General features: G+C 36.0%; 2 protein-coding genes and 1 pseudogene across 3 annotated transcripts; 1 reads left to right on the top strand and 2 right to left on the bottom strand.

Annotated features, from left to right (window-relative positions):
* The first annotated feature begins 3,751 nt into the window (after nt 1–3,751).
* On the top strand, nt 3,752–4,078 carry LOC119995618 (CLAVATA3/ESR (CLE)-related protein 22). The gene has a single exon (XM_038842128.1). The coding sequence runs from the start codon at nt 3,752–3,754 to the stop codon at nt 4,076–4,078; it is 327 nt and encodes a 108-aa protein (XP_038698056.1).
* A 1,103-nt stretch (nt 4,079–5,181) lies between these two features.
* Nucleotides 5,182–10,981, bottom strand: LOC119988602 (hydroxymethylglutaryl-CoA lyase, mitochondrial-like). 2 transcript variants are annotated; one of them, XM_038833699.1, is made up of 9 exons: nt 10,533–10,981; nt 10,155–10,341; nt 9,681–9,860; nt 9,071–9,151; nt 8,776–8,939; nt 8,273–8,409; nt 7,923–8,038; nt 6,792–7,041; nt 5,182–5,527 (listed from the first exon to the last, which is right to left on the bottom strand). In XM_038833699.1, the coding sequence occupies exons 1-8, from the start codon at nt 10,667–10,669 to the stop codon at nt 6,793–6,795; spliced, it is 1,251 nt and encodes a 416-aa protein (XP_038689627.1). In that variant the 5' UTR covers nt 10,670–10,981; the 3' UTR covers nt 5,182–5,527; nt 6,792. The 2 variants fall into 2 exon arrangements, with proteins under 2 accessions (XP_038689627.1, XP_038689635.1); XM_038833707.1 differs by having other exon boundaries at nt 5,182–5,524.
* A 177-nt stretch (nt 10,982–11,158) lies between these two features.
* On the bottom strand, nt 11,159–13,454 carry LOC119988614 (annotated as a pseudogene).
* Between the last annotated feature and the right edge of the window lie 819 nt (nt 13,455–14,273).

Below are 14,273 nucleotides of genomic sequence, written 5' to 3'. Positions count from 1 at the left end.
TTTTGTGAAGAAGAACGAAATAGGCCCAAGTCAATTCCAATGAAAGAGAAGAGCCCTAGAATATAGTAAAAAAGGCCCCGCCCTTTTTTTTTTGGGCCAATAAGGAAATGCTACTGTTACGGTGTTACCCATGAACTAACATGTTTTAATACGTTCCTGCACTTTTTTGCATATAAGCCTATTAATTGATATTAATAGAAACACAAAACATATTAATTTTTATAATGATTTGAGAAGATATTAGCTTGAAGAAAAAAAAATGAGAAATTACTCAATGGTCCCGTCACATCATGTTTAAGCTAATTAAGAGAATCATAACCAATAAAATGTTATTAGTCACATCATGTTTAAGCTAATTAAGAGAATCATAACCAATAAAATGTTATTAGTTTACGAACGGATGGTGACAATATATAGGTAGTTGAGAATGAAGATAAGTAGTTCGCAGTTCAAATTTTAGAAAACACCAATCATCAATGAATTGACACCGTCTCGTTAGTTCTGGTACACTGTATGACGTGGTGTGCCAGGACAACTAACTAATTAATAACAATACCTTTATGGGCTGAGAAAGTCATGATTAGGACCTAGAATGACTAATAAGCAAAACCCATTAACCCAATTACTTCTACAAGACTGCAAGGATTGATGCAGCGAGGCACTTGCGGAGACATGACACACCTACAACCCACATCCGCACAACTACTAAAAAACCAACTTATCAATGTTAAGATTATCCATCCTTACAAACCCGACTTGCAACCCACCACTATTCGATGTGGGACTCTCATGCTGCATCAAAGACCAAGCTCAGAAGGTTCATATTTATGCTTTTTAGAGAGGGAAACCCGGGGATTACCAATGTTTAACAAAGTCAAATTACAAAAATAGTTAGATGGGTGTTAAGTTGTCAATATGTGGTTTGTATATGAAATTGAGTAGTTTAGTGGGTTTCATATATACTGCTGTTGGGAGACCTGGCCTTTCTGTTCCACAAAAAAGTGAGTGTAATTGTAGTTGACATGATTATAAAACACAGTCAAACAGACAGGAAAATAAAAGAAAGTGAATTGTTAATGACAGACAGCTTGCCTTGCTAGTTGCCATAGCTAATTATGGTTGGGTTGACAATCTTAAGCAAAACTAATTAAGTTCAACCCCTTAATAGGTAGGCTACAACAGAATTATCACTAATAATTCTCATCAATGAAGATCTCTCTTTCTTTCTTTTTTGGTTATGCCTGAAGGGCTAGCTGAAATGACCTCACATTCTATGGGTGTATAATGGAGCACCAAAAAGTAGGTGCAACCAAAAACCATAAAAGTTTTTATTTTTTAACATTTTTATGAACATGGTTTAAGAAAGCTGCTTAGTGGGATGATGGGATTTGACCCAACTTACCCTATCGTCAGATGAAAAATTTATGTGCACGTGGGTTTGACGACTCGAGTTTAAGTCCATAATGAATGTCCAAAATACAAGTCTGTATGTATCGTTCTCGGTTAACGAAAAAATTATTCAAATTTCAGGATCACGGATCGAATCGATATTAATATACTGACTCGATTCGAGATCTCTTATTGAATTGCTTGTTCAACGGGCATTCTCAATATTATGCCTTGAAGTGGACTCCAACCATGCTGGATTTTAAGGGATGTCAATTGTGCCATTATTTGTAAAAGTTCATTCTTTTATGTTACTTAAAAGGGGTGTGCCCTGTGAGCCTATGTATGGGTGTGATAGATTTGATGAAGCTCACATCTCATGTCCCCATATATAAAAGACTTTAACATTTCTATGTTCAAAAGTCTATTATGGGGCTTCATGAGTATGATTAGCCATTAACAAAGCTGGGCAATTGAAGCCCATAATGAGAAATCTCATGGGGCAATTGTGTTCAAATGATGATGATGGTATATATATATATGTAGGAACAATGACTTTGACTGGGTTTGTGTGTAAAAAAGAAAGCAAAATGATAAAAAGGAGAAACCCAAGGCCAGTAGTTGCTTGAAGAGCAATATATATTTTCTTTGCCTCTAATCATTCCCCTATATATCTACTCATAACCACATTGCCCATCTAAGGATTTGGCCTTTGCTTTGATGTACCACACACAAAAAAAGGTCATTTTAGTAAATTTACACTTTCTTTGCCTGAAATCTTTAGAGTATGTTGTTGGAGGAGAGTCTAAACTACAAGAAGGATATTATTTTGATAATGTTTGGGCCAATAATTGATCACATTTTGTAGTGTGTATATCTTTTGTCGCCTTGCGGTCACATATTGGGTTTTAGCCCAATTTATATATCAGATTTCTGTGTGTGCGGACAAAAGAGATGATCAAATGACAAACGAATAAGAATTTTTTTATTCTCACCCTTTTCTTTTGGTCAAAACAAAAACACCATTTCTACTAAACTTTTCTTGTAGGTGCCAAAATGATCATCAAGTATCCATGACTTTCATGTATATTATTGATCTTTCTTCCTTCCTTTACTTCTCTCTTTCTTTCTTCATTTTTTGTTTTCAAAATTAACTAAAGAAAGTAACCAAAAAAAAAAAAAAACATAATCATTTCTCATAAGAAAGTTCTCACTACATACACTCTGATATTCATCTCCCACCTCCTGATGTCCCACCCTCATCACCTCACATAAAGCTAATCAATCAATTCACACAATTCTATCTAATATTCACATTGATATAAACCCTGTATTTCTCTAATTGGTCCACTTTGACATCCTGGTTTGCTCATGCTTGATCAAAATTTTTCTTTCAATGGACTTAATTATATCATTGACTAATCCCAATCACTTCCCTTTCTATCACTCCCATATATTTTATTAGTCGAATATCAAAATATGATGTGAAGATTTTACATAAATCCCTAAAGTTCCAGATTTAGAATAAGATATAGATCTAAACAAAAAAGTTCTTCTAGCATTTTTTATTCACGTGTTGGGTTTTAATCCAATTTACGCAGCGTTGACAATCTCAGTTTAAGCCTATACAAGATGTTCAAAGGACAAACTTGTATGGTATCATTCTCATCTTCTCGGTTATCAAAAAAATTCTACCCTTTTAGGGCAGAAATTAATGCACTAGAAAGTTTTTCTTTCCAAAGTTTAATTTTTTTTGAGAGTGCATTTATGGGTGATAGAGGAGGATTGGAGAAAGCAGCTTTTAATTAATTTTGAATAAATGCAGGAACAGCCACCCCACCTGAAAAAAAATAATCTGAAATTCCCAACATTGCCCCTTGAATTATATACTACATTACATATAACTTCCTATTAGAGTGTATATAACACACAGAACATTCTCTCTACTGGTTAAAGAGAGGAGCTTTTTCTTTAGCAAAAATAAAAAAGGCATGAATTCACATTGATAAAGACTGACATTGGAAGTTGGAGAGCCTTTTATTAGGGTTATGAAAAACTGAAAATTCTCTCTCTCTCTCTTTTGTATTTTTTTTAGCAGCACAAATTAGGGCTCTGAAATCAGTATAGAAAATGAGTTTCAAATACCAAAACCAAGGCAGCAAATCCTATGCAGTTTGACTTGCTCTCTTATTTCAAACTCCTAGGCTTCTTCTTCTTCTTCTTGTTCTAGGCAAAAGCCAAAAAGGCTACTTTTCTACAAAAATGGGGTGTGAGTTTGTGTGTTGAAGTTTGAAAACCCATTTTTGTTTTTTTTTTTTGAGAAAACAGAGTGTTTTTTGGGAGAGAAAGAAAAGCATCCAATGCCATGAAAAGCTTGAGAAGATCTAGAAGAGGCGGAGGAGGGGTTTGCTTGTCTGTGCTGCTGCTGCTTCTGCTGCTGCTGATGATGATGTTGATGATGCTGATGCAGTTGGAGAACACATCATGTTATGGATTTGGTCATCAAGAGAAGAAGATAAACAGATTATTCAAAGGTAATCCTGGTACTGGGTCTTCAAACTCTGATCATTATAAGGAAGCAAGAGTTCATCCTGTCAAGTCTAAAGGAGGAGGTGGTGGTGGAGATGATGACATTTTTGGAGTTGAAAAGAGGAAAATCCACACAGGACCAAATCCTTTACACAACAGATGAGTTTGTAGAGAAATTAATATCTTGATAAGAAGTTTCTTTTCATGCTATGAAAATTTTTATATTTTTTCTTTTTGAGCAGTATTTTCTTCATGCTTGGTGTCTCAAGTACTGTTGATTTATTACAGATGTATATGAAAACCTTAGGTATGATGAGATTGGTGAGAAAATATACCCCTATTTTGTGAAAAAAAATCAAAAAAATAATTATATATGAAGAATAATTAATGCCATTAATAAGGTTGTTGGTATTATGGGTAATAATAATAGCCTTCTCTGCTCTGATTTCTGCTGTAGTTGGGTATCCATTAGAATCTGTTTTTGTCATGCATGTAAACTTTGTGTTGTTTCTAAGATTATTTGGGTTCATAAATTTGCTTATTTTTCAGATTAACAAAGAAGTATTTGTTATTTCTGTGGGTTTGCTAAATGGGATTTCCTTAAACCTTCACACCAAAAAGGCATTAGAGGTTTATAACCATTATGAAGTAAATTAATGATTAGGGTTAAGTTTGAATTGTGTATACAGCTAGCTATTCAATCATCTTAATTAATTGTCATAGGCCCCACTATGAGTTTGGCTTTGGTTTGTTGATTTCTAGCTATTTCTGCCTGCCCTACGTCTTCTATACACCCAACAGGAGGTACAAATATATTGATGCATAAAACTATAGACATTAATTATTTCTTAATATACAAGTAATTAAGGGTTTAGTTTATCACTTTGTTAACCTAAAAATTTGAATCCTCAACTTCATTGAAATTTACGCAGCCGACTCAATGGTGGAGATTCCCACTGGGAGTAATATTTTTGTGACCATACATTACACTTTGACCTAACTTATCCTGTCGTCGGGTAAGAAATTTCTGAGCGCGGGCTAAACAACCCAAATTTAGGCTCATAATAGATGTCAAAAGGCAAACTTGTAAAATGTCGTTCTCCGCTAAAAAAACCAAAGAGATACTTGAAATGGTTTGGTGAGACTTGAGAGAGCCTGCATGTGTATGGCCAAATGCACATGTTGTATGTATCCTCCAATTTTGTCACCCACAAAGTGGTGGAGGAGGGTCCATGAAATCATGGTGCCGTTGGTTTCAAAGGGAAGTGAAATTCTGAATGAACAATTCAATAACCAACCAAGCCAGACTACTCAGTCTCACACATCAATGTCATTCATCATCATGATTCAAATACACATTAATTCTTAGTCAAAACTAATCTCAGCTCTCATCTTTTATCTGGGTCTACAATAATTGGTCATTTCCAAAAGAAAATGCCATTGATTTGCAGTTATAACCCAGTTTTCTTCTAGTGATGGCAGCAGAGGTAAGTTCTCTTCCTTGAAGTTGCTTCCAAGATTGCACAAAATACCAGAATAGATCTCTCTCTCCCTCCCTCTCTCTCTCTCTCTTCCACAGAGTTAACCAAAGTGTCTTCCAATGTTACTCCTGCTGAAAACAAGTATGTGCACAGTAAAGATTGAAGAACACCATAACATTTAAAGCCAACAAAGAAGTCTTGTCTCATAACCGTACACACTCAAACTGGTCTATCACAGCAAACAATGAGCACCCAGAGAAAGCTCTATGAAACCAGAGACCTGAAAAGTGAAAAAGCCATAAATCCTAAGCCTAACACTTAAATAGGATTGGACCAAGCATCAGACATCAGCGTGTCCTTGAAAAGTATGATTCAATTCCTAACTGTTTTAGCAGTAATAACTTCACATTCAGAAAAGGAAGAAAAGAGAAACTCAAAAACAATTTATTTATTCTTTCCTGTCTCCACAATGGTAAACTGGCACCATTTTAAAGTGGATGTCAAAAGCTCGCAGGTTTATATCAGGTGAACCTGCCTGCATATTCTATTAAAGAGGGTCTAAAAGCACACAAAAGAAAGAAATGAAAAAAAAAAGTTAATGCGTCAAATTTACAAACGCCATGATCATTGTGCAGAAACCCTCACCTACCGTTCTCCTTACACCTGTTAATCCATTATGAATGTACATTCTTGGTTTCTTACCATTACACCTTTTAAGGAGGGTTTCCGTGGACATGAAATTGATGGGATTTTTTGCATGGAGACATCCACAATCCCCATTTTATAATTCAACATCTAAATCTGAAAATTGTGCTCTAAGCCTAATAAGTTACCAAACCATTTCATACCAAAAACACGAGATCGTCAGCAGCTTATAGAATGGCAGTCTACAAACATGAAGCTTGGCATAATGCAGTTATTTAATTAAAAAAAAAAAAGAACGTAAACAACTTTTGTGCACAAGTCTCCCGCACTGGGCGGGGTAGGGGACATGCAATATGTACGTAGCCTTCCCATACATAATATGCAGAGAGGCTGTATCCGGAGTTTGAACTTGTGACCTCTTAGTTGCACCTCTGAAACTTATTCGCCTGTAATGCAGTTTAATACGTGCACAAATAAAAACAGAAGTTCAAAATTGATCGTCAGAAATTGTAAGGTCCACATTACCGTTGCATCCTCGTAGTTAAAAGTTTTTTTTTTATGTTATCATACCTGTGCATGTATGAAGAAAATGTACCCTACATGGTAAGTTGACCAAGATACATGAACAAGAAAGTTTAACTTATCCCCCACAAGTTGGAGCGAATACAGTTGTCAGCATAGCCACATTTTAGATTTTACAGTATATTGGCTTACAGCAAGATATAATTTAGAACAGTCTAGTTGTAATACCTTAAAGCTTCGAGGCACAAGCAGGGGTTTTACACAGTGCAGTTGCCGTCTTTGAACCAGATTGTCGTCCCAAATGTTTGCAAATGAATTCCCCAGCTAATATAAGTTTCCCAAGATCCACATTGGTTTTTATCCCAAGTCCATTAAGCATGTACGCAACATCCTCAGTAGCAACGTTCCCGGAAGCACCCTTAGCATAAGGACAACCCCCAAGTCCAGCGACAGATGAATCAATTATGCTGATCCCCATCTGTGAAGGGAACAAATATATTTTATTTGAACATCTCCCTCATGATCACAGATCAGTTGAATACTAAAAACTATATGTTCAAACTTCAAAGTACCATTTAGGAGCCATCAGTCAACAAGAAGAAACTAGAAAGAGGAAGAGACCATAGGAAATTACATCGGCTTGCTTACTAGCCATTTTTTCATAATTTTAACTTTGGTTTCTAATTAATTAACATCCAAATTTGAAAATTTTAGGAGTATTATTGTCGCACTTGATAGCCAAAATTTATGGCACAAGGGTTTTCCTTGATCTAAAACTTTACTACTCGTCACAAAGTGTATTTGTCTTGGCAGCTTTCCATCATTTACTCTTAACCAGGTGAGGTTCATTATCATTTTACCTCTTCCAAATGTGGTTATCATTCTAATTAAACCTCTTTCTAAAAAGTCCATGGTCATCTTCAATTATCCCATATGTGAAAATACATTTATAAGGATCTGTGCCATGGTTCGATGAACCTGAAATTAAATAGCTTTTATTGTAAAGCAAAAAAGGATCTGTGTCTCTCGGCGGCAGCTCGTCAGGACACAACTGTAGAACTATTGTGTCAACCCTTTGACACTACCACAGTTATCTCCCACATTTTATCAGAGATGGTAAGATATAGTAGATTACTTCCCTACTTTATAGTTCATACTGGGTAAAATTTTAGTCAATCTACAATCTTAACAAAAGAATAAATCAGTTGCGAACAAATTTTTTATTGACATCACCACCAAAGCACAAAAAGTAGGAAGGATAGTTTAGACAAAGTTCTTTTAAGCAAAGAGTTCATAAGGGAGGGAACTTGCCTGAAATAGTATGTTTTCCTCTAGAATCAAGAAGACAAAGTAATTTACCTGGAGTGAAGCGAGTATATTTGAAAGAGCTTGCCCATAAGTGTCATGAAAATGGACAGCAAGCTTATCAATTGGGATAACATCCATAACAGCTTCAAGCATTGGAATGACAGTGCCTGAATGAAGAGAACAAAGGAAGAAAACTAAACTGAAAGATTAAACTATTACAACACATGATATAAGAAATTTCTTAGGAGAAAGATGTTGAACAAAGATTGTGGGCCTATCTGGTTAGACAGAAATTAAAATATGAACCCAGTTTTTTCAACAACTTTTCATCAGGCAGAAAGTCTATAGTAATTAGTCATCTGAGAGGAAAAAAAAGGAAAAGAAACAATCCTAAACATTACCAGGAGTTCCAACACCAATTGTGTCCCCGAGAGAAATTTCATAGCAACCCATATCAAAAAGCTTTTTGGCCACATATGCCACCTGTGATGGAGATACCATTCCTTCAACTGGACACCCCACAACACATGATATATATCTAACAACATTAAAAGGTATTTGTTAAATCTCTAAAAGACACTGTTAGGATATCAAGCCAATGAACAGTAACTGTTACAATTTTTCCAAAACTAAGGCAAGGAAAACCAAGCTCCTATTTTCTTCAATAAAGCAGTTCTGAAAATCAGATAATCTTATATTTTCCAACGCAAGACTGTATCAAAATGCAAACGTTTTTGTTTTTGTTTTTGTTAGCAAAGGTTAACCCCGTTTTTTAAACCAAACGGTTTCTTCAAGTCGGGCCAGTGTTAGGGCTTAGCACCAGAATACTAGATTTCTTTTAGATTCCAAGACAAAAGTCAAGAGAGACTTCTCATGTAGAAGATATGTGACTCCAAATACACACCCACGAACAGGAAGTGACAGCTTTCTAGCAGCATGAGCGACATCACGATAACGATTAAGACTGTCTTCAATGGTGCAATTGATGTTTGACTTTGAAAAGGACTCAGAGGCCGCAGCAAAGACAGCCACTTCCTTGGCTCCAGCCGCAACAGCTGCTTCAAAACCCTGGAAGAAAGCATTACAACGTAAAACCCCAAATTCAAGTTGACCAGCTCCGCCTACTCACTCCATCACCGCCAAAAATTAAAATTATTGTCAGCTTAAGATCATAACAATTTTAACCAAATATAACTTACTTTTAGATTAGGCGTTAAGACCGGTAATATAGCTTCTTTAACATCTCGAACTGCTTCCATTACATCCTTTGCATCTGCAAGCTGTAAATCAAACATAAATTAATCCAACAAGGTAGAATTCCAAACAAATTAAATAAGCAACCCTAGAACTCGGAATCCATCCTTGTTGCAGAAGGTAATCTTCAATATAGCTAACAGTAGAAGAGTATTACATCATGTAGATAGAATCAAGAAAAAAGAAGCATTAAGTGACAAGATCATTCGTCCTAGCAAGAGCCTCTTGCACTGAAACTCTTTTTTATATTTGTCTTGCACATCCATTTTCAGACAATTAAGAGTAAAAAGAGACGTGGAAGAAATGAACTTAATGAAAACCAGAAAGATCTTAAACAGAATTACGTATAATGAATGGAATTCAAATTCAAATAAAAAAATATTGAAAACAAATGGAGAAGAAATATCAGAAAAGAATGCTAGGACAAGATTGAGCCTATTATGGCATTAGTGAATCACAAGAATTATAAACAACTAATTTAAGAACAGATATCATATAACTTAATAAGTACATTGCAGGAACATTTTTATTCAAACAATGCCCACCACCACATACCTGTGGTACCCATTTTGGCGAGACAAAACTTGTAGCCTCAACAACAGGCAACCCTGAAGAAACTAGCATCTTTATCAACTGAACCTTTACAGCCGTTGATACTGTATCCTTCTCATTTTGCAATCCATCTCGTGGACCAACTTCGACTATCTTCACATATCGAGGAAGGGTTCCTAAAAGCTGTATTATCATAAAATACATTAGCACTCTCCAGTGTCAAAAATAGAAAGTAGACAATGAAATAATAGCAGTAAATAAATCCAGTATGGAAATAAAGAACCAAGTCATTCGGAGGAAATCTCAAATTTGGCTAAAATTAGACTTGAAAGAGTACCGTGTTCCTTCAATAAGGATTAAGACTAGGAGTCAGATAAGAACTGTAATATGAAATGCAGTAATCCCCTCCTCTCCTATAAGAGTATTTCAGCTAATGTAAATAAATTGCAATAGGAACTATAATCGTCTGATATTCACCTTACTTGTAAATCTATCATTGCCATATGAACTATATTGACGAATTGACCGATACCCAGAATCACCAATATTACCAGGTGCCGTGCAGTTCCTTGTCAAGCTCCCATGTTTGTGATTCAAGAAATCTTCCTGATACACACTCCTTGTTTGTCCCCGCCAAGACACCGACTCTGTAAAATACCCCTCTCTATGGAGTTGTGAAAAAAGTAATAACTCAAAATGGTAAAAGAAATGGAAGAAGCCAAAGCTAACAATTATTAAACGAAAACCCATCAATGAAGAATACACCCACTTCGGTCTTCTTGTGATTTAATCGTGAATTATTGAGGGTTTCATTAACTAATGTCGAATTTCAATTGTACAATCAACTCTGCTTACTTGAAACCTTCAATTTCTCGAAAACTGCTGCGTTCAACCTCGTTTGCCATGGCTATGCAAGTTCCAGAAGATGTTAAGCTTTTGAGGATAACTGTGGTTCGCTGCCAATACTTATCCAAAGCCTTTGCCCCGAGCATCTCATCAAGCAAGCAACTTAAACAAAACCCTAATAGAGAATCCAATTTAAACTGGAATCTTAACAACTCGAAAATCAAATACAAAGCATAATTTTTCGCAATATCAGAATTCAGAATCAGAACACGAGGAAGGCGATGGTACAGGTAATAACTCGGAGATTGAGAGGGTTTTTTCGTCAAAACATATGAATGGAGCTGGACTGGAATTTTGAACTGAGCGATATGAGCTTGCTCAAACTGAACTGGGCCAAAGCCCACAACATTTAGATTAACATTAAATTATGCTTTGAGATCTAAAATCTTATTTTATTTTATTCTTTTGAACCGGGAGCGGAGGAAGATTTAAACCTGATCACCGGGGTGATACACACCATCCTTACCACTCCAACTAATGACTCAGGTGTATCTAAAATCCTAGCTTCAGGCTTCAGGAATGTTAAAATGGAAAACTTAGCCCCAACTTTTCTTTTCTAGGTATAACATTCTTAGCAACAAAGACAGCTATTGTTAAATATATATCATGAGTCTTCATAAGGAACCCAAAGAATTACAGTAGCACAAGGTTGGCTTCTCCTCCTAACACAATTAAAACTAAATCCAAATAGCATTCTGTCATCTGTATTGGAGTTTCAACTTCCAAGCATAACAACTAGAGACATGGGACTTCACAGGGAAGAGAAAATGTGGACCCCAGGCAGGGTGGCTCCTGCATCAACAATAAAGATGTTTCCGGTGACATATTCTGAAGAGTCATGGATCATGTAGCGAACAAGTGTTGTCAATGTTGGATCCACAGTGCCATAAGTTCGCAATGGCACAGTTTTCATAGCAACAGTCGTCAGCCATTCTCTTTGCATAAGACCCTTTGTGATCTCTGATTTGAATAGTCCAGGAGATATTGAGTTCACTCTGATCTTGTACGCTCCAAGTTCAAGCGCCATCATCTGATCACAAAATTGTCATTACTGATTCTTAGATCAATTGGTTTTCAATAACAAAATCTTAGTGAGTAAATAATGCATAGTCATTGATAAAGATATATATAATAAAAGGACATGTAGAGACATCAGTAAGCAGAAGCAGAATACATTGACGAAACATTTTTCTGTATAAAAACCAGGGTGTCTGAAAGAATGCCATATTGATTACAAACTAAAACATTATTACACCAAACATATAAGTTGCTTCAAACCAATTTCTACTCAGTATTCTCTGTATACAGACTTCGTATGTCCAATTGTCCAAATGTGAGTTTTGTGAACAAATTTTCCATTTTAGTAAGCTTTTCTGTAAGCCTCACGATTTCTTTATAATAATGGACATGATTTTAAAATCAAGCTAATGTTGGTGTTCATCATGACAAGCATGGCCGTAAAAATTTAAGATATCCGTCTGCATTCTACCATACATATTAGCACAGGCAGATTTCAATTTAATACACCAACTAGCTAGGTTATCGGAAAGGGGGGAAAAACTTATGATTGGATCTCAATAATCCTGAAAATCAAAGCAAGTGACTTTTATGTTCATAAATGTAAGAAGCAAAATAAAACAAACAAATGAGAAAACTCTATAGAGCACAGATCAAACAGGCAAATAAATTTAGCAACACCTTTCTGTGCTTTCTCCACCTTTCCTTCTTCATTTGAACAGGTAAAAGATCTCATGTGGAAGAGGAAAGGAATAGTCTCATACATTCATTTCCCACTTTTAAAAATTAAATTAATTATGTGGTATGCCCATAAAAGTCTCTTTAAATTTTGAAATAAGTTCTTTGTCACATAAAGAGATTGTGATAGACGATATGATACAATACAATATGATACCCAAAAAACAGTAATATCCATATGATCACTCACAATTCCTTATATTATAGCAATTTTGCTCAAGAGAACCATAGAATGTTCAATATATTTAATTCACTCAAACAGAGAATCGGGTGCTATTTAGTATTACCTTTGTCATGGCGTTCAGGCCAGACTTGGAAGCAGCATAGGCAACAGCTCCAGGTAACTGCCCTCAATCAATACCGGCAATGGAGGAAATGTTAATGATTGATCCTCCCTGATTTAAGTCACGCATACGTTTGCAGACATATTTTGACACCAACCAGGTTCCTGTTAAATTTGTCTTGATAACATGGTTCCATTCTTCCTCTGACAAATCCAATGGATTCTTCACACTGCCTGGAGTGCATCAAAGAGTCAGAGAACTTGACACACACTCTGAGTAACAAATAATTCCAATGGAGTCGTCGCTCAAAAAATTGTTCTTAATATATTTAATTCACAAATGACAAATTGATGGAATTAATGCCAAGCAAGGTGGTGCTAGTGAGAAAATTAAAGAAATTATGAGGTAATAAATTTCAAATTTAACTGCAGAATCAAATCCAAACATTCCTTTCCAAAATTTTCTGAGCAAACAAACAAAACGTAATCCAATTAATTACCTCTAACCCCGGCGTTGTTGACTAAGGCATCGATTCTCCCAAACGCAGCCCAAGCCTTCTCTACGGACGCCTCGATCTTAGCTCCCTCGGCGCAAACGTCGAGCTCCAAGGCCACGACGCGAGGCCCTGAGACAGCCGGGTGGAGCTGGTTGATCTCGTCGCAGAGTGAGAGGAGAAGGTCGCGACGCCGAGCCGCAGCCACAACCTTGCAGCCGGCTCTGGCGAGGTCAAGGCAGAAGTCCCGGCCAAGGCCGACGACGCACCAATTACCATTACGATCTTGTCGCTTAGGTCCGCCCATGGCTCCTATAGAGCTGACACGCGACTCTCCATACCACAAAAACAGTTGGGTGCATCTAAATACACACCGTTTTTACTATATGTACACGTGCACTGATTTCAAGCCTCATGATTAGACATTTGACTCTTCAGCTCACTCTTCACCAGTACGACTCTATACCCTTTTTATTCTATCTTTTCTACTAAATATAACCATGACATCACACACACACAAAACTCTGTATAATATTTTGTCACTTTTACCCCCTTGTCGACTTCTTTACTATCATTTTTCTTGGTTGACATTTTGACTCTACACCTTTTTTTCTCTCTTTTTTTTGTTTTGTTTTGTATTTTTAAATTTTTTCGATCAATCAAATATTATTAGGTATTTATATTTTTTTGATACACTAATTCAAATCATTTTTTCATGCTAAAAAAATCTTTATTTTTCATGTATTAAAGCACTCACGTCATAGTCTATTAACAAATACTCTATTTAAGCACAATATTATTTATTACATTTCTAATCTTCTACCACAATAGTTTCAGGGGGAAACCTATAACGAATATACTGCATATATGCATCAAGTTGTCCCATATACGATAAAACACATGCAACTGCGCACTCACACCTGAAGTAATTCCACTGAGGTATAATGATAGGCATCGGGTAACCCTAGCTAAAGAAACCTGGACGTAGTGATTATTATTAACATGTTCGATAGCAATAACAACATGTTGATACTGCGGTGGAGGAGTTGATCGCATTGATAAACATGTGAAGTTCTGTGTAGAACTACGAACGTGTAATATGACATTGTACCTCGAAGCAATCAAAAGACTCATGTTTAATATTGTCATTCAGTGTTG

Source organism: Tripterygium wilfordii, chromosome 3, assembly GCF_013401445.1.
Source record: "Tripterygium wilfordii isolate XIE 37 chromosome 3, ASM1340144v1, whole genome shotgun sequence".
In the NCBI taxonomy this organism is placed as follows: Eukaryota; Viridiplantae; Streptophyta; class Magnoliopsida; order Celastrales; family Celastraceae; genus Tripterygium; species Tripterygium wilfordii.
Note: the sequence above shows the minus strand (reverse complement) of the source record. Positions and strands in the feature narration are given on the sequence as shown.